This window comes from Cetorhinus maximus, chromosome 16 (genome assembly GCF_964194155.1).
Source record: "Cetorhinus maximus chromosome 16, sCetMax3.hap1.1, whole genome shotgun sequence".
Lineage (NCBI taxonomy): Eukaryota > Metazoa > Chordata > Chondrichthyes > Lamniformes > Cetorhinidae > Cetorhinus > Cetorhinus maximus.
The window spans coordinates 83238699-83259740 of NC_135894.1; the positions used below are offsets into that span (position 1 = coordinate 83238699).

Consider the following 21042-nt stretch of genomic DNA (forward strand, 5'->3'; position numbering starts at 1 on the left):
GAGAAAAGTCAAGGGAACCAAAAAGCAACTCATGATTTGCATAGTCTTGAGCGACAATTTACTGTTAGAGAAGCAATAAATGTAAGGAATTTCGGTGAAGGACTGACGTGGTTACCTGGTAAAGTAAGCTCTGTGACCGGACCACTGTCATATCACGTGAAAGTGGAGGGCCAGGTCACCCGTAAGCATGTGGGTCATTTAAGAAGAAGGGAGATACCCCAACAAAATGATGCTCCACCTGTTGAACCTATGGTTCCTGTTGAACTTGCTCAACCAAAGGCATACATGCCCGATCTCTCTGTCAGAGGGGAAGACACTGAACTGCCTGTGCCTAATGAGGTATCTGATGTTAACACGGTTCCAGGGAATGTATTTCCTGCAAAAGAATCGGAAGTCGCGGAGCTACGACATTCCACACGGATCAGGAAACCACCTGAAAGACTGAACTTGTAATTTCATGACCTGTGTAAATACTGTAATAACATGAGATAAATATCCTTGTAAATACAAAATGTACAGAAAAGTTAAAGGAGGAGGAATGTAATAATTATAGTTTTAAGAAATGTAGGACTGTAGCTTTAAGAATAACCCTATTATAAGATCACATGATCTGTGTAAACCAATGGGTTAGCAGTGTGGGGAACCTCTAGGAGGAGAGTTCTTCTTTAGTTATAGAGTTTGAAGCCCACATATCGTTGCTGCTGCTGCCTTATAAACAAAGTTAAGTGTGTCCACCAAGAAAAGTTGCCTGGAAAATCAACTCTATAATACTAGGCTACTAAGTTTTGACAAACACATTTTTGAATAGGGCAGTGAATTACCTGTTTGTGTTTCTGCCAGTATTACGCCTCTCTTTTTCAATAAAATGATCACCCATACATTAAAATAAACCAATATCATCGCATTATGATCATCTTTAATTACGCTCCAAGTACAAAGAGTGAAAAATGTGCAACATTGTTAAACATTTTGGAAACTGAAGGACTTTGATTCATTATTAGCAAAATACTGCACTCACTCTAACATGCAAGACATCATATGTGCATTCTGAGCTGTCTAAATGGATTTATTTCATTCTCTTTGCAACATCTAAATATGCAATCTGAATCTCACGATTAGCAGGGCACGTGTTTACAAATTCCTCCCTTTCGTAAGCATTGTTCAGGTATCTCCAAATTCCAGTCATTTCCGCTGGGATTTCAAAATTTCGGTATTTCATTGCTACAAGCTAGATGAAGAAAAAAGACAAAACATGTACTTGATTGATATTCTTGATATACAGGCAAGACAGCTTAACATAACAAAAACAAATGTGCTGTTAAAATGTAAATGATGTGCGAGGAATTGGATCAAGCACATTTGTCCTTTTAATTCAGTTCCAACCTAGGCTGTTGGGATAACTCTCAGCAGACTGCAAAGGTCCAAATTGAAATGTGCTTAGATACATCTTAAAGCAGTTCCTCAATATATCTGAGCCCACAGCACAAAATTCCCCCACACTTAACAATTTCAGAAAGTCTGCAGGTCTGTCTGGTGTATGTTGATGCTTTAAATAGAATCAGGAGCAGGCTATTCAGCCCCTTAAGCCTTTACCACTATTCAATTAGATCATGGCTGATCTGTATCTTAACTGCATCTACCTTCCTTGACTCTGTAACCCTTAATACTCTTGACTAGCAAAAAAAAATCCATCAATCTCAGTTTTGAAATTTCCAATTGACCCCCAGCTTCAACAGCTTTGTGGGGGCGGGGGAGTAAAATCAGAAAGTGCTGGAAATACACAGCTGGTCTGGCAGCATCAGTGAAGGGAGATGTCTACATGGCATGGCGCAATTGTAAAAGTTATCTAGGTTTTGGCTTGTGAATTTTCAGCCTAAAAGTGTTTCTCTTTTCTGCTTTCCCCACCACCAGCTTTAGCACAGCGGTGTTGTAGCTTTCTTCCGGCAGTGCAAGAATTAGCTTTACATACAACACAATCAAAATGTTTACTTTTGGAATTAAAGGGTATAGCTACCCCTTTTTCAGCTTGTAGTACACTTTTTTTGTAATGCTTGGCTGCAATCAGGAAGTCTGATCCAGTGTGCTTGACACAACCACCAAAACCCTGCAAACGCTTATTTGAAATCTCACCTACCCACACACAGCAGTTCTGAGTAAGTTTTATCAACTACCCACTTTGTAAACCTAGTTTGACGTGTGATGGATTCAATGCCATGGGATAGGGTAGAGGGGAGGAGAGATTAAATGACAAGGATGTTATGAAACAAAAGGCAAGATGAGTGGCAACGGTGGTAATAAAGAAACAGAGCATTTGTCCAGAGTGAGTGTGAATGGCAGAATAATGAACAGCTCTGTCCGAAACCAAAACATGAAAAATAAGATTCAGAACAGCACATGGCAAAAAAAAATCAAAATGGAGGACAGAGTTCATGATCTGAAATTGTTGAACTCAATGTTGAGCCCAGAAGGCTGTCAAGTGCGTAATCGAAAGATGAGATGCTGTTCCTTAAGCCCACGTTGAGCTTCACTGGAACACTGCAGCGGGCCAGGAACAGAAAGGTGAGCACGAGAGCACGGTGGTGAATTAAAATAGTAAGCAACCAGAAACTCAGGGTTATGCTTGCGGACTGAGTGGAGGTGTTCCTCAAAGTGGTCACCCAATCTGCATTTTGTTCTCCCAAATGTAGCGGAGACCACATTGTGAGCAGCGAATTCAATATACTAAATTAAGAGGAGTACAAGTGAATTGTTGTTTCACCTGGAAGGTGCACTTGGGGCCTTGGACAGTGAGGAGAGAGAAGGTAAAAGGGCAGGTGTTACACCTTCTCCCCAGTGTGGGAAGGTGCCGTAGGAAGGGAACGAGGTGTTAAGGGTGATAGAGGAGTGTTGCAAAGGGAACTCTTCGGAATGCTGATCGGGGAGGGAGGGGCAGATGTGTTCCACGCTGGAGAAGGCGGAAATGGCGAAATGATCCTTTGACTACGGAGGCTGGTGGGCTGGAAAGTGAGGACAAGGGGAGCTCCATCGTGGTTCCGGCAGGGAGGGGAAGGGGTGAGGGCAGAAATGCGGGAAATGGGTCAGACACGGTTGAGAGTTCTGTCAACCGCAGTGGGGGGAATACCGGGTGGAGGAAAAAAGAAGACATATCAGAAGCACCGTTGTGGAAGGTTGCATCACCAGAACAGATATGATGGAGATGGAGAAACTGGGAAAAGGCAATGCCATGATCTAATTTTATGGTTATGCCCCCTTGTTCTGGACTCCCCACAGGGAAATAGGGAAAGAGCAGGAGAGTGGGACAAACCAGACCCTAGCCAGACTGCTCTTTGAAAGAGCTGACACAGACTCAGTGAATTGGATGGTCTCCTTTTGTGCTGTACTATTCTATAATTTCAGGCTCAATTTATTTCTAAAAAAATTACAGGGCTTTTATACAGGACACTACCATGATCAGAATTAAATATGAACTCAACCTTCATCCAGTGTTAACAGAAATCAAAACAAACCTTGATAATGTGAAGCTTTGGCAGGAGATTGCAATCTGCCAAGGTCAAGTAATCTCCATCGAGGTATTTCCTGTTAGAACAAATGTCTTCCTCTGTGCTATTAGCATCGATTTCTTCAGGTAAAGGTGTGTTTAAATAATCATCTAATTTCTTCAGAGCTTTCAATAAGGCCTTTTCCAAACCTGAATAAATGAGGGAAAGGTGATTGTAGGCATCAGAAATAAAGAGAAACAAGGAAAGAAATAGCACCAAGTGAGAAACCTAAAACACCTGGCTCTGGGAAATGGATGTAAATGAACTCCTTTCTTCCCAATTTCAAATCTTCTGCACCTTTCTTCATTACTCTTCTCTGAAGTAATCTGACCCACCTTCGTTCTTGCACTATCTTTCCTTCTCTTCTGGTTCTTTTTGCTTAGTTTCCCCCCTTCCCCCCATCTCCTCTTCACAATACTTCTCCTATGCTAGCCAATAAAGTCCTACCCCAAACACGGGCTAAAAACTCCACTGACCCGAAATCTATCTGTTTTATGTGATCGAGGAAGATTGTACTCGGAGGTCAGCAGAACAGTAAACGCCATTGCATTCCGTGGGCTAGGAATACACTTCTACAACATACAGAAATGTTGTACAGTGTGGTCATACACCTTTAGCCACTTGATGGCAGACCTCCAAATGCTCTTAAGCCATTTGGTGGGGTCAAACAGAAACAAACAAATTTCTTGTAGAACAGTCAACTAAGTTTCCCAAGAACATAGTGAAGGGTAGAGATATAAGACCATAAGACCCTAATATAAAGGAGGAGAAGTAGGCCATTGGGCCTGCTCCGCCAGTCAATGAGATCATGGCTGATCTGATAATCCTTAACTCCATCTTCCTGCCTTTTCCCCATACCCCTTGATTCCCTTACTGATTAAAACTCTGTCTATCTCAGCCTTGAATATACTTAATGACCCAGCTTCTGCAGCCCCCTGCAGTAAAGAATTCCACAGATTTACTACCCTCTGGAGAAGAAATTCCTCCTCATCTCTGTTTTAAATGGGTGACCCCTTACTCTGAGGGTATGCCCTCTGGTCCTAGACTCTTCCACAAGGGAAACAACCTCTCAGCATCTACCCTGTCAAGCCTCCTAAAAAGCTTATATGTTTCAATAAGGTCGCCTCTCATTCTTCTAAACTTCAACGAAACTCCAATATCATATAATATTAGAGGAAAGCTTATCAATAATTATCTCAACCCTGAGACACTCTGATGCCATATACTGTGTTACTCTGTATAATTGGGGTAAAAGCAATATCACTCATCAATGTTGTTCATCATCAAGTGACGTACAACCTCCAGGTGGAAGGTACATTTCCAGATGCTAAATTATAGTGTTTATAGGATCCAAGCCAATTGGTGAAGCTGAAACCAAGACACAGAGCTTTTCTTTATCAAGAGAGTTTATTGACTTGTTCAGTCTCACCACTCTCTTTCCATTCCACCCAGTGCCTCAGCTATCCCCTATTTATATGTTCTCAAAGACAATTAATACCCATCACCTGTTTCTCTTAATCTGAACAATGTAATTGACATTAACTCACACTAACAATGTAATTAACACATAACATCAATGAGACATACATCATAAGCAGGGGAAATTGAAAATTCAGATATTCTTTTACCCACCTTTTCCTTGTGGTTACCACCATTTGCACACTTTTCCTACTATAATAAAATATCAGGGAGGATCACTGGTCTGAAAAATACAAAATAGATGCAGTAGCTGTGCTTTGCTAAGGTTGACATTAAGATACATTGTTGGGGTGGAGCACAGGCTGCTTGCTTCTACATCTAAGCTAAGCCACATCTGACCTGGAAGTAAGTGTCTCCCTGAAAAGGCTGTGGATACTAGGCCAATTGGGGCTTTCAAGACAGAGATTGATAGCTGTTTGTTAGGGAAGGCTGTGAAAGGGTATGGAATTAAAGCAGGTAAGTGGGGTTGAGGTAAGATCAACCATGATTGAATGACAAAGCAGACTTGAGGTTGAGTGGTCTACCCTGTTTCTATAATACCTGTGGGAGGGGTTTGGGTTACCATATGGAGAAAGCTCCATTCACCAGCACTGATATCTTTCACCCTAAACACAAAGAACATATATATGGTCAATCCACTTCACCAGTTTTCTTTATCAATTGGAGAAATAATGTTCCAAAGAGGGAGGACTTGAAACGTTAACTCTGTTTCTGTCTCCACAGATGGCGCCAGACCTGCTGAGCTTTTCCAGCACTTTCTGTTTCCATTTAAGAAATAATGGCTGTATGTGAGCAGTTGTAGTCAAATGTAAAGCAAAAATAGCTCACCAAGAAGCACACAGCCAAATCATCATCCCCTGATTTTTTCTCTTTACAAGTACTGACTCACAGGCTGTGTATCTCCAGTACTTTGTTTTATTATTTCCCACGGCTGTAGTCATCTTACTTACTTTCATTTGCATCTTTCCTGACATTCTTAATGTATGCTGAGAACTTGGCAAATACATCATTTCCTGCTGAATTCGATTCGGGATGTATGGCAGAAAGCTTTGGATACCTGGAAAGCACACTGTTGTCATTACATGTTCCTCAGAACAAATACCTTTTGGCAATACTTTTTTTACTTACTGGTAGGACACTGCACCATATTGGCACACTTGACGCAAGATCCATAACCACTCACTCATTGTCATCATATAAGCTTCCAGCAGTGCAGTCACTGGACAGCAATTAGGAACCAGAACGTTGCCAATTCCTCTTAACTCGGGACTTTGAAATCAAAGGTCGCATCTCTAATGCAAGTGTGACTAACTAGAGACTGACGCTGGAAATTTGACGCTATGTGTGGATCAGTACTGCAGTGAGGAGCTGCTTGGATTTCATTGGACTGAATCTTGCTGGAACAATAATGCTGGGTTTACGATGCACCATGTTATTAATGCACAACTCAGCCAGCAAGTTCAAGGGGATAAAGAGATAGGCCATGAGTTGCGAATGTCCATGATTTACTCCGCTCTGCTGTTTGCTTTGCAGAAGCAGCATCTTGTCCTTTACTGCTCCTTTATTTTAAAGAGCTGGTTGGATTTGCATAACAATGAAACTTGCTGTGGAAAATTAGAGTGCATATTTAACAGCACACGTACCTTTTCAACAAATTGATAATTATTAATGCAACGTCAATGAATCTCTCTGACCCAGAAGGGGTATAATCTAAACTGTTGAGACTTAGCTGGTCATTATCATTTTGTGGTTTGTGGGAGTTTACTGTGCGCAAATTGGTTGTCACATTTCCTACATTACAACAGTGACTACACTTCAAAAGTGCTTCATTGGCTGTGAAGTGCTTTGGAATGTCCGATGGTCATAAAGATACTATATAAATGCAAGTCTTTTTTCTTTTATCCCTGTATGTAATAAACGCTTCTCTGTGATTTTAAAAATTCCAAATTTACATTTTTAAATTCTTCTCTTACTTTCCTTTCTATTTATTTCTCTCTTTTACACAATCTTTCTTCTTCTTGCTTTATTTCGCTTCCTGTATCAGAATTGACTCTAATTCATCCTCATTCTCCATTGTTCTATTTCTCAATCCTTAAATCTCATTGGCTGGGGAGACAGATTGGTAGTCCTCGCTGCTTTCATTGTTTTGATATCAGAGCTCGCACTTCCAGCAAATTGAGGAGTATAGTGTTTTGAGTTGATGGGTGGAGGAAAAGGTCTTGCAAGATGCTGCCTCCTTATCCTTTTCTTAATGAGGATTTTGGTTTTGTTAATATATAAATATGCTCCACCAAATTGGGCTGAGGGACCTTTCTTGAATTACTCAGTTGTATATTGTTAAGTGTTCTACCACTTATATTGATTTCATGCACAACATACAGAGACAGACCTTGGTGGCACCAATTTGTCTTCTAGAAACTCTTCTATCTTGTTAACATCTGTTTTGACTTCCCCATTGAAGGTCAAAAATGGAGGATTGGTGCCAGGGGCCAGATTTTGCAGGTCGGCAGGCTTCCTGTAGGGACACAGTAGATGCAAGATTTCACAGACAAAGTAGCTTTATACCCTGATACTTACACACAATATCAAATAATTACTGCTAGAACTGATGTCATTAGGGTCAATGAAACTTGACAAAAAGAACTTCCATGCTTAATGGCAACTTGCAAAACACAACGCACCTTTTACATAGAAAAATAAGCCACAGTCCTTCACAGAGGCACAATGAAAAGTGAAAGGAGGAGTAATTAGGACAGGTGACCAGAAACTTAGTCAAAGTGGTGAGTTTTGGGGAGGGGGCACAAGAGGACAGGGTTGAATGAGTGGGAAGTTCGGGGGAGGGGTATAGGTTGTAGGACAAGTGCACAACGAACGAGACTCCAGTCACAAAATAATTTCATTTTTTAAAAAACCCAATTACTGTCACTAGATGTCACTATTATCCTTTGTAAGCAAGCTACAATGTAATGAGGTACTGCAAAAGCATGCCAGCAACAACTTATTTCCACTTAGGTAACTCATGCTTTCAGGACAAGTGCCTTTAAGCTCTAACTTGCAACAGAAACTTTTAGGAGTGAAGTCAAGATCAAAAAGGTAAGGCAAACTGTGAATTTCTCTAAACACACCGTGCTTCTTTCTACAGAGTAAGGTACAGTCTTGCCCGAACTCAAACCCATCCCTACACAAAAAATAAATTCAAATGATCCAAGAATTCAAGGTACTGAAAGGACCTCATGTAGACTGTACATTGGCGGAGGTTATATTTTAAAACGAGAATGACTGAGACTTGACAAGCCTGGTTTGCCTGCACTTAAACTATTCAAGCTTCTGCAGGAACAATGCAAAGAGTGCAAAACATTCTGTACACAAGAGGAGGTAAGACATTTCCTGTAAACAATTTTGCAAACAACCAGTAAAATGCAACTGCGGTTGTCTGAAAACAATAAGGGAAATTGTAACGCCATCACACTCCCCTCTCCCCGCAATTGAAAACAACTAAAAGTGCAGAGCAAGGTCAAACCTGGGACCTCTCTGGTCTACGAGGTTCCATTCCACCATTGGACAATACAAGTTTCATCATCTGGGGAGTTAGTTCTGCATCTTACTGCATTTTTATTTTGCACTATGAATTGTGCTGTTGTGTGCTGTTCCTCTGTTTTTACAATCAGGTGTTGGAAGACGGTCGTTTTTGGCAAACCGGGTTCCATTTTAATCTAGCGACACAATGGACAGCATACCATAGGACTGACTCTGGGTACAGAGATCAATCTCATACCAAAAGGCAGAATCATAAGTCTATCAATTCATGGAAATACAATGGTATCAACTACAAACACAGGAATTGTTAAACAAAAAAGAGACCATGGTCCATTTTGTTCGTCTTTTGCTATCCTGGTAATCACATGATACACTGATAATGGGGCTGCTGACTGAATATAAAGTAGGATTACGTAGGATTACATTGAATATACGGCACAGAAACAGGCCATTCAGCCCAACCAGTCCATGCTGGTGTTTTTGCTTTATTCAAGACTCCTCCCCTATCTTCTCATCTGAATCTACTATCTTATGCTCTATCCCCTTTTTCTTCAAATATTTGTCTGGTTTCCCCTTCAATGCATCTACACTATTTGCTTCAATGACTCCCTGGGGTAAGAAGTTTCACATTCTCACCAGTCTTTGGGTGAAGAAGATTTTTTTGAATTCCCTATTGGGTTTCCTGGTGACTGTCTTATATTGATGGCCTAATGTTATGCTCTTCTCCACAAGAAATAGTTACGCGACCCCCGAGCCCTTAAGTACTGTAAACTGCAGGGCTAAGGGCCGGGTACAGGAAGGTGGGATTAGAAAGGGCACCTGGGTGTCCTTCGGCTAGCATGGACAAGATAGGCCGAATGGCCTCCTTCTGTGCTGTAACTTTTCTATGGTTCTATGGTTCTAAGAGGAAGCCATCTCTTTCTATCCACTCTATCAAAACCTTTCATAATCTTAAATATCTCTATTAGGTCACCCTTCGGCTTTCTTTTTTCAAGAGAAAAGAGGCCCAGCTTGTCAATCCTTTCCTGATATGTATACCCACACATTTCTGGTATCATCCTTGTAAATATTCTCTGCACGCTCTCCAGTGCCTCTATATCCTTTCTATAATATGGTGACCAGGACTGCAATCAGTACTCTAAGGGCAGAATTTTGCTCCTCGTGGGTGGGCACGTGCCTGACCTGATCGGGCGTACAATAGCGCGAGAAGACGTTGGGCGAGCATCCCGACATCATCTTGTGCGCCATCTTTAGGTCTCGCAAAATCACACGGGCAACGTAAAATATGGATCAAGTGGATTTTTAATGGCCTTAAGTGGCCTCTTAATTGATGGCAGGCACATCAATTTACAAGGATGATACCAGAAATGTGTGGGTATACATATCAGGAAAGGATTGACAAGCTGGGCCTCTTTTCTCTTGAAAAAAGAAAGCTGAAGGGTGACCTGATGGCCCTCCCTCCCTGAAGGATTCAGAGGTCTGCCTCCATGCCCTCAGTGTTTTCCTCACCATGCTCCTCTTCTGACTCACTACTGGATTCATCCTCTGTGGATTGTGGAGCTGCAACAAGATCCCATTCCTCCAGTGGGTCCCCCCTTGCCAGTGTCAGATTGTGGAGAGTGCAGCATGCAACCACTATCAGTGTCCAGATATTGGAAGTGCATCTCCAGAAGACCTATGGTCCTCTCTAACACCACCCTTGTAGAGGCATGACTCCCATAATAACGCTGTTCAGCCTCTGTTCTTGGGTGGCAGAGAGGCATCATGGGCCACCTTTTCAATGAATGGCCCTTGTCACCCAGCAGCCATCCATCAAGTTGGGCTGGAGCACTGAAAAGCCTTGGCAGCTGGGAGTGTCTCAGGATATAAGCGTCATGGGAGTTGCAAGGGTACCGTGCACAGACTTGCAGAACCTGCATCCTGTGGTTACAAACTACCTGATCGTACATCGAGTGGAAGCCCTTCCTGTTAACGAAGGCACCCGGCTGACCCACTGGTGCCTTGATGGCCACGTGTGTGCAGTGGATTGCACCCTGGATGCAGGGAAGCCCAGCAATCGCTGAAAACCCTCTGGCTCGCTCAGCCTGGCTGGCCTTGCCAGTGTGGAAATGAATAAATGTCATTACCCACCTGAACAGAGCTTCTCTCACCAGCTTGACACAACTGTGGACAGCTGATTGGGACACTCCACAAAGACCCCTCACTGACCCCTGGAAAGAGCCAGAGGCATAGAAGTTGAGGGCCACTGTGACCTTCAGAGCCACTGGTGGGGTATCCACCCACACAGTTGGAGGTGATCTCAGGCCGAATCATCTGACAGTTGGAGGTCACTGTCTCCACTGAGAGGCGGAGCCTCCTTCGGCATTGCACCTCGGACATACTGAGGTAGCTGCAACGCTGCCCATAAACCCTGGCAGCAGGATAGCGGCATCTTGACCTAACACTCCTTCAGCTAGGCTGCCAAAGATCTGCTTCCACCTCATGTCAGGGCTGCTGCCTCCATCTTGGATGTCTGAAATGGCCCTTTCATTTGAACCCAAAGTCCACTCAGTGCCTGTGCAATAAAGTTCACGTTCAGCATTACACACTGGCATACCCTGCACCAGGAAAGAAAAAGGTGAAGCATACTCAGGCCATTATGACAAAAACAAAATTTATGTACTTCTCACAATCAAAAAAAAATGAACATGACCATCTCTGGTGTTCATTTTCACACCAGTAAATAGAAACAAAACATTACAAAACAGAAGATCACCCGTGGCCAGTCCCTCTTGTGCTCATGGTGCCTTAAACTTATGTTTACCGGTGCTACTTCTTGGTGCTCCCCCCTCACTGGCAGCAGCATTGGAGACAGCCGGCTGACTCTGCTGTCCTGTTGGCCTTGACCTTGGCGGTCATCCTCTGGCCCGTGGAGCCTGTGCTGGCCCCGCCTGGGAGGGAGTGGCCAGTGCCACAGCTGGCATCTCCCCAGTCACTGCACCCTCATCAGATGCCATGGTCACTGGCAGAGGGGCAGAGGAGCTGCTGCCATCATCCAGAGCGCCCGGAGAGGAGTCCGCAGAGACAACAAGCAGCTCGTGTGCCAATGTGAGGTCGCTCTGCACCGCCCTGCTTGCCATTGATGGATGGGCACCCAACTGGGATACTGGGTGCCTCATCCATCTCCCACGCTGTCACTGACCACCTAAGGCCATTGCCTGTGTGAGGACTTGCAGGTCCAAGTGCAACCCCAGGAACCCCTCATTCTGTTCCTGGAGCTGCCTCTCTATGAGAGTGGCCACTCTCTCAATGCAGGAGGCAGTGTGCTTGGGCATGAGGGTCAACACAGTGCTTATGCTCCGCATGGACTCCTCCACAACAGAGACCATGGCACGCATACCCTCACGGATCTACGCCAGATCCTCCCGCACACCCAGCATCTGCCGACTAATGGACGACTCCAGAGGCTCATCATCTGCCTTTGACTCTGCATCGTCCTGGTCTCCAGTAGTCCTCTGACTGCCAGTGCCCTGGGCACTCTCTGCCTCCACCTGCACCTCAAGCAAGTGTGATGTGCCCTCACTGCTGTGCACCTTTCTAGCCAAAGATGTAACTCCCACCGAGGTGCTGGTATCTGCGCTGGTGCCTGGTTCAGAGAGCAGGTATGACGCAGGTGCATCTGGAGCCTGGCGAGCTTCTGGCATCAGAAGTGGCTCTTCGGGGTCCTGCGATTGGGTGTCTGCTGGTGAATCTAAGGGAGAACAACATATCATTAGTTTAATTCATCACACTGTCACTGTGCATGCCAGGCACCCTGGTGACACAGTGGAAATCTGCATCATGGTGCCATCGTCTTTCAATGAGCAATGGGGCCTCCAGTTCTGAGGCTCATATCAAAGAAGAGACTACACAACAATGTTTGCACCACCCAAAACTCTCACCTCTGTGCACTGCGCTCTTACCTTCGTCTGACACCCCAGCCTCTCCGCGACCGGCTGACCGAGGTGCTTGGCGACCTGCTCAAATCTCGTCAGGTTTTGGAGGTTTGGGGGGCCTCTGCCTGTTTGTGACCTCTCAATGTTGTTATGGCTCATCTTCTCCTGAAAGGACAGAGGAGCATTTATTAGTCCACTCTCTACCTGCAGCGCCATTGCAGCCTGGCCAAACCCAGCTGAGGAACACCTTGCAGGGCGCATCCCAGCCACAAGGCACTCAGTCCAAGCATCCAGGCCTCACCCCCTTGGCCAGCTCTAGCGTCATTGACAGTTGGCACTCAGGCTCTAACACCCCTGAGCTCCACGGGGGGAATGGCCAGCCCCTAACACTTCTCCACACTGATCCATACCAACGCGGTACTCACCCTTCCTGAGCGCAGCACGTCATTGAATCTTTGGTGACACCGCACCCATATGCACCACACATCATGGCTGCCACCTCCTCGCAAGGTTTTTTGGTCTGACATGGTGGCCTCCTCCTGCCACCTCTGGGGATGAGGGTGACCCTCTTGGCAGCCACCTTCTCCAGCAGCACCGCGAGACACTTGTCCGAAAACCGGGGGGCGAGGGGCTTCCAGTGGCCACCAGGCCTGCCCTGCCCTCCCGCCTGCCGTCTCAATCCATTGCTGAGGCTATGGCTTCTGCAGAAGTCTCGAGAAATGTTCTTCCCTGGCAGCCTTCAAGGAGCTTCCGGTGCTGTTTTAAACCGCCCGCGAGGTCACCAATGGGCCCGGCGTCTGACTGGCCCCCGCCCTCGCCCAGCCCTTCCCAACCGTTGGAAAGCTGCATTTCATGCTGGGCGGGCCTTAATTGGCCGGCCAACGTGAAATCTCTGTCGTGAGCCAATCGCGGGCAGGGGCCTGTTTCCCGAGGCCCGCTGATCATGCCCGCCTGCCAATGATAAAATCCAGGCCTAAGTGTGGTCTCACCAGGGTTGATATAACTTTAGCATAACTTCCCCACTTTTCAATTCTATAACAATCAATCTCTATCCACTGGTTTTCCACATACCCAGACACCACACAAACTGAATCTCAGTGGTGGAAATCTTTGAAATAATCACCTCATTGCTTCCCAATCTTGTTACACTTGCCATACACCAACGTTCCTTGAACTTGGGCTCATTTACTCTATGGAGTACAACTGATGCTGCAAGACCATATGGTCAGCTGCACTCCCACTGTGAAAAGGTGTCTTTAAGCAGAGATTATCTCAGCCTCACAATTTTAGGTGTACCATTTGCGAGGTGGTGAAATTGAATGCATCTCCACAAGAACAAATTTGGACTTTAAACTGATCTATCTGTTAGCATTTAATACCCAACCATTAGCAAATAAGGCCGATCAGTCTCAGGTTGTAAAATGTTTACCTCTTTAGATCAACTGTTGTGACATTAAATATCACGCCTTTTAGCCAAAGGATCATAAACAGCCGCTGGGAAAATGGGCAGTTTCCAATGCTTTCCCCGTCACCACCAGCCTGCACAACACAATATAAATAAAGGTCATTAATGGCCATCATTTTGCCTTTTTCTGAACAGTTGTTAGTTGGATGATGACTACAATATATTCAAGATCTTACAGAAAGCCATAAACAGTGGTTGAGATTTCTTATTACCCAGAACCCTTTTGGGCAGGACATATCTCTTCCAAAATGGACTCATGCACCATTATAAAGGTAACTTTCTATGAATTCTTAATGGTTGAATATTCTGCAGCAGAATTCGACAAACATCATGGAAGAAAAAAGGGTCACTTCTCAAACGAGTCGTGGTCGGTCTCAAATTAGCCTTGACTCCTGGCCGGTCTCTGCCTTTCAGCCTCTGTAAACTTCAGCTCATGTCCTAGCCAACCGTTATCCTTCAACCAACCTCACTACAACATATTGTCTTTTCATTATCTCATTGCTGCTTGTGGGACCTTGCTGTGAGCAAACTAGCTGCCACTTTTCCCTATATTAAAACAGTGACTACATTCCAAAAGCATTTCATCAGCTGTAAAGCACATTGGGACATTTTGAGGTAGTACAAATCACTATATAAATGCAAGTCAATGCTCTGCCTCCTATATCTTAACTTGAGCCACCAAGTCCAGTTCACCTACCGCTCCTGCTCTTGTTGGCCTACATTCAAATTTCTATCCATGTATTTAAATCCCTCCGCTGTCTTACCCCTCTTCATTTCTATAGCTTCCTGTGGCCCCAGAACTCTCTAAGATCACTGTGTGCCTCCAATATTTGCCTCTTTGCATTCCCAATTTCCTCACCCCACCATTGTTGAATGTGGCTTCAAATGCCTCAGCCCTAGTCTCTGGAATTCCCTCCAAAATCTCTCTGCCTCTCTACCTCTCTTACCTCATTGAAGGCTCATTGAATTTAAATTCAATTTAAAAATCTGGAATTGAAAAGCGTCTCAGTAATGGTGACCATGAAACCCCCCCCACTGTCAATTGTCGTAAAAACCCATCTGGTTCACTAAAGACCTTTAGGGAAGGAAATCTGCCATCCTTACCTTGATCTGGCCTACATGTGACTCCATACTCGCAGCAATGTGGTTGACTCATAACTGTTCTCAAAATGGCTGAGCAAGCCTCTCAATTCAAGGGCAATTAGGGAAGGGCAACAAATGCTGGCTTTTCCAGTGACCCCCACATCCCATGAAAGAATAAAGAAAAAAAAACGCTCTTTAAAACCTACCTGTTTGACCAAGTTTGGTCATTGGGTCCGATATCTCCTTATGTAGGCCGGTGCCATGTATTGCATGATTACAGTCCCATAAAGCACCACTAAAGCCATTCTACAAGAGCATTTCCAAGCAATTGAATAAACTTCGTGTAATTGTAGACTGATAAAAAGTTTTAAAAGAATTTGGCTAAGCAGTGAACTGCATAGCTAAGGGAGACAAGGTTTTTTTTAAACTAATGTATCACTAGCAAACAAGTGTAATTTATTGGTGAACCTTAAGGAAAGACGTGGGTTTATATAACACCTTCCATGACCATCAAACGTCTCAAAGCACTTTATCAGCCGATGAAGTACTTTTTGAAGTGTAGCCACTGTTATAGCCTTGGAAATGCAGTTAACTTGCACACAGCAAAACTCCCACAAATAGCAATGTGGTAGTGGTCAAGTTATCTATTTTTTGTGATGTCGTTTAAGGAATACACATTGAACCAGGACAAAATAGTGTCAAGGGATCTTTTAATTCCACCTGAGACGGCAGACGAAACCTTATTTTAATGTCTCATCCAAAAGACGGCACCTTCAACAGTGCAGCACTCCCTCAGTACCACACTGAAGCATCAGTCTTGATTTTGTGCTCAAATCCTGAAGTTGGGCTTGAAATTGTGACTCAGAGGCAAGAGTGCTAGAAACTGAGCCATGACTTCTATAGTAACGTCATCCAGAGTCTTACTAGTGGGAGTAGACTGCTCTAATAAATTTTACATAACTGTAGGGCTCTTTCAAAATGCAAGGACTATTGTCAGTGAGTAGCATCAAAATGCAGGAATTTCACTATGTGGACTCGCACTGCTTTAGAACTAATTGAAACTCAAACAGCCAGTGTTTCATCTCAGAAGAAAAATCAAATTACAACAAAGGGTTAACATAACTGCAACTCAAAAAGGAATATGGTTAGATATTGAACAGATTTTCTACACGTAAACAGCCCAGAGCCAATACTTCAGTATTTCAATATTAAATTTTTGCCCAACTACTAAGCAACCCTTTTCCTTTCCAGAAAGTTATGTAGCTTTGAGGAATATTTCCATAAGCAACCATTTCATTTGAAAGCAAAGAGCAGTGTAACTAGCGTGCACTGAAAGACAAACACTGTTCACAATTAAATAGAGTTCAACATATAATGCACCCAAAATGATGTCGCCAAGGATGCTTAAGATATTGAAATGTATAGAAATCACAATTTTAGTCTGTTTTTATGAATAAAACCTTACCTTGACAAACAATTCAATCTCTGGATACATGCGTTCGCTTTGTGTTGAGATAGTTGCAGCCATAATACTGGCAAGTAAAGGTCAGGCTCCTCAAAGAGTACAGCAAAATAATACAACTCAGCCCCTTTAACTCAAATACTGAGCACCATTACTCAAACGTCTTTCAACTTCCCCACACGGCCCCCCAGAAGAATATGGAACTTGCCGTGCGCTTTCATGCTTTTGAGGCAGACACTTGCTGAAAGCATTGGCAGCATTTACTGGGTGTAACATGGAGGAAAAACTGCCAATAAATGCCAAGCTGCTGTGAGTAGGTGTAAATTCAAACTTAAAGCTGAATGCAAAAGTGGGAGGGTGACATCAAGAACAAGTTTTTGGTCTTGACACGGTTTAATTCACAACTGTCTACATCCACAAGTTTCATAATGCTCAGCAGGAGTTTAAATACTTTATATAAACTCACTGCAGAAGCGTGTGGTCTATTAACAATGTAAGTTGTTGTTTAACATTGTAAGTCCAATATTCCAAAACCGGATGCATGTGAAAATATTGTGACACCCCGTAAGACACTTTTAATACTGACCTACACAAGTCCGTCTCCTTTTGCTGACACAAAATGTAGGGTATAGAAAATAAGACAAGTACCATGTCATGCATGCAGGATACTGCAAATTCCTCTGAAATTCAAAGCACTGCTGATATGTCCAAGTGTGCGCTAGTGTCAATAGATATAAGGTGATAGTCCATAAAGAAAGCGCGGCTGCTCGGTCCACATATAAAGATATATTCTGGAGAGCAAAAAAAAAAAATTCAATATGCCTCAGAAATTGGAACTTAAGCACACAGCTTGGTTAGAATTTATATTAAGGCCTTTATGCTGTCATGTTCCGTAACTCTGTTCCTCCTTCCAGTTCCAACAATATTGCCAATGGTTAAAACAAATGCATCGGGCACAAAATTCCTTCCCATAGTGCCGCTGAGGCCTAGCGCCATTTCTCTGGAGTGCAATGTGCCACCAGACACTTCCCAGGTGGCCTGCAGAGGGTTCAATGAGGGGAAGGGTGAACGCAGGGGTGTTCTCTCTGCACGCTAGAAGGCTTTGAAACAACACTATTCTGATGGCATACAGCCAACCGGCTGATGTGACTCCAGGGATCACAGCTGGCGCCATAATGCTGAAAGCTATTTCCTTCATAAGACTCACAAGATGCAGGAATCCTTGTCTCCCACCAGTTCTGCTCTGCTTCCTTCTGTTGCGTGCCACCTTATTTTGTGAGAGAAGGCAGAATGTTAGTGATTGTGTAGCAATGTGTTTGGATGATGTGCCTGCCACAACTGAATAGCTGGAGATGTGTGGAGGCATTGAGAGGTGTGTGTGAGCCTGGTAGTGTGGGGAGCTGAGGGTGAGGGCAAGTATCTGGATATAAGGCATGTCCTGTCTACCAGGGAGTACTGCTGGGTAAGTGATGGGGGTGTAGTGCATTGAGCATCGTGAGAGATAAAAAAGGAAAATGCTGGAAAAACTCAGCAGGTCTGGCAGCATCTATGGAGAGAGAAAGAGTTAATGTTTCAAGTCCCAACTCTCTACTCCAGAGCTGAAGACAGCTAGAAATGTGATGGATTTTATACTGTTGAAGGCAGGGGGTGAAGCAGGTGGAGCAAAATAGGAGGTCAGGGATAGGTGGGAGCTCAGGGGAGATTTGACAAAGATGTCATGGACACAAGACAAAGGAGTGTTAATGGTAATGTTAAAGACTAAAGAAGGTGCCAAAAGTGGCATAAAGGCAGAGAGCAGAATGTGTTAATAGCAGGTCAAGGGTCAGCGCTCTGTGAAAGTAAAACATAGGAGCAAGTTACAGATGGCCCTGTGGCGGGAGGGGGTTGGGAAAAACCTTTTTCAACAAAAGATCAAAATGGAGGACAGAGTGCATGGTCTGAAGTTGTTGAACTCAATGTTAAGTCCGGAAGGCTGTCAAGTGCCTAATTGGAAGATGAGGTGCTGTTCCTCCAGTTTGCATTGGGCTTTACTGGAACATTGCAGCAGGCCAAGGATGGACATGTGGGCATGAGAGCAAGATGGTGAATTGAAATGGCAAGCAACAGGGAGGTCTAGGTCATGCCTGCGGACTGAGCAAAGGTGTTCCACAAAGCAGTCACCCAATCTGCGTTTAGTTTCCTCAACATAGAGGAGGTTGCACCGTGAGAGGTTGGTGGTGTGGAGGGTAGGAAATGTTATATGAAGATGCATTCACTGATCTTGACCTCCCATGTGAGGTCATTAGATTTCTTGGGGCACTGCTACCTTGGGTCCAGATACCTTGGGTGGGATTTTCCAGCCCCACCCACGGCCGGGATTGTCCGGTCCTGCCGGAAATCAATGGGCTTTTGGCTGGACCGCCAAATTTCCCGCACTGGGTCCCGCCATGACGGGGCCGGAAAATCCCGGCCCATGAATTGATCTCTCAACGAGGGTGGTCCTTGAGTGTCTGGCTCCACCGTGAAACTATGGCATTTCTCCTCCTGTCAATCTCCACCACTAATGCTTTCAACTCCAGATCCGCCTCCCTGGACCCCACTCTCTGTCCTACTGTTCACTTTTCCATCACATAAATTCCAGCCATATTATTCAGCATAGATTCCATTTAAGGGGAACAGCTGCCTTTAAGGAGACCAGGCTGGTTACACCGCATGGCATGTGTACTACGTTGTTTGGCCTCCTGCTAAGCGCAGAGACAACCAGCAGCGCAGGAAGAAAACCAACAGCGCGGGACCAGTTGGCCGCACACTACAATCATACATGTGAGGTGGATGCGCCAAATTTGCATGCTGTCCATCTCAGTTGGGAACAGGCACAGGTCATTAATCATGACCCTCGCACCCAAAAATCAGGGCACACAAATTTTTAGCCAATAGATTCAGATTTTAACACTGCCAACCCATCAACGAAAGCTGGGCAGGGGTGGGCAGTTAAATTGAGGTTTGCAATACACTCCCTCTGATCCTACAGCCTTCCCACCATGTACTGATGTTAACCTGTTCGGAGGGGTACTCACAGGAAGAGAATGGGTCCTTCTTTAAATATCAGGGCCCAATCTGTATTTTTAGTTGGAGCCCTGAGTGGGGCTTCAGTGACGGGAGAGAGGGGTGCCGCATGGGATGGTCTAACATTAACCATTGCCTCCCCTACTAAGATCTACTGATCTGGAGGGGTGATTCAATAAGCCAGACATAACCTTATACCAAATTCTCAAAAGTAGAGCAAAATTAATGCTGAAATACATTGTTTTCTGAAGAAAATTTGTGCAGTTCTACATCAAAGAGCTGAATTCTGTCTCCCTCAGTGATGTAGCAAGTTTAATTTAGTGAGTATAGAATGCCACACAGAGGACAAAGGTCCCACTTAACAACCAGTCTGTGTGGAGTCGGTTGATCTCAGCTAATGTGGCGGAAGAACAAGGTGGGGAGGAGACCATATTAATGTTCTTGGCACCACTGACTGTGACCGAATAAACACTGGAGGAAAACACGAAGGTGAAATTCTGGTGAGGCTAGGATTGGGTTTAGCTTTTATGTCGCCCATTATGGAGTTGCTCATTGGACATCCACTGTTTAGGCTCATACAGGATATGACTAATGCCCAGATGGGTAAGGGGCAAGAGACTGAAGGGCAACCACTGAACCATAGAATTGACCCTACAAGAAAGCAGTGAATGCCTTTGGGGGGGGCGGGGTGGGGGGGAAGAAGGATGGAGAAAATTGGTAAGTAAAGAAGTCAGTTTATGAATGCTGTCCAGTAACAACATTAAAATATGAGACAGGACAAAAGTCAATAACTTGAAACTTGGGACCCGAGTTAGTCGGAATTCTTTCTGATAATCTGCTTTAAGATATGCCACCTTGTTTGAGTGTTCTTTTTCCAAAAAGATTTGAATACACTCTATTAAACATTTAACTTGCACTCATACCTTAAATTAAAACAGAATCCGTTCCCCATTCAGTCAATCTATATAAAAAAACATGCTGAGTGGAATAGAGTGAAAAATGCAATTGGTTGGCCAGGCCTTCCAAGCACTACACAAACACATTAAGAATTCAACAAGGTCAAACAGTGCAGCTCAAAGAACATACACCATTGCTAAATGATTTGCAAAAATGTATGAGGAATAAAAAAAGATTCAAGAATATTAGTTTGAATACATCCATGCATGCCTTCCATAAATGTGAAAGATGTCTCTTTGGAATAGCAGATGAATTATTAGCAATACAACTTGTCTACATTAAAGTGCTTCATGTGCTAAAGTGCTAAATTTACATCAAGCCCTCTTCCCACACACATGAAAACAGAGCCACCATTATTCGTAACTTCAGGCCTCACAACCAATGTTAATAACTTCAAGAACAACTCTTTTGTTCACCTCGTATTCAGCAGTTAAGAACCGTCCTGCCGACATAACTAGCTAATGGAATAATGCTACTTTGAATAATGCTACTCTTGCACATTCAACTGTTGTTCGCAGTTCTTTTTCAGAAAACAACTTATAATTATATAACGTCTTTAAC

At 44.1% G+C, this 21042-nt stretch overlaps 1 protein-coding gene across 2 annotated transcripts in view; it reads right to left on the reverse strand.

The window, feature by feature from the left end:
* Positions 1-898: 898 nt before the first annotated feature.
* LOC144691987 (chloride intracellular channel protein 4) overlaps positions 899-21042 on the reverse strand; it is a 74651-nt gene continuing 54507 nt past the window's right edge. The window contains exons 1-6 of one of the 2 annotated variants that reach the window (XM_078560553.1): positions 16483-16764; positions 13899-14008; positions 7408-7533; positions 5969-6075; positions 3507-3688; positions 899-1228 (exon numbers count right to left, since the gene is read on the reverse strand). In XM_078560553.1, the coding sequence (XP_078416679.1) occupies positions 1067-1228; positions 3507-3688; positions 5969-6075; positions 7408-7533; positions 13899-14008; positions 16483-16545 (750 nt within the window). In that variant the 5' untranslated portion in view covers positions 16546-16764 and the 3' untranslated portion in view covers positions 899-1066. Of the gene's footprint in view, positions 1229-3506; positions 3689-5968; positions 6076-7407; positions 7534-13898; positions 14009-16482; positions 16765-21042 lie in introns of those variants that run through there. The other variant, XM_078560552.1, reaches the window with a different exon arrangement.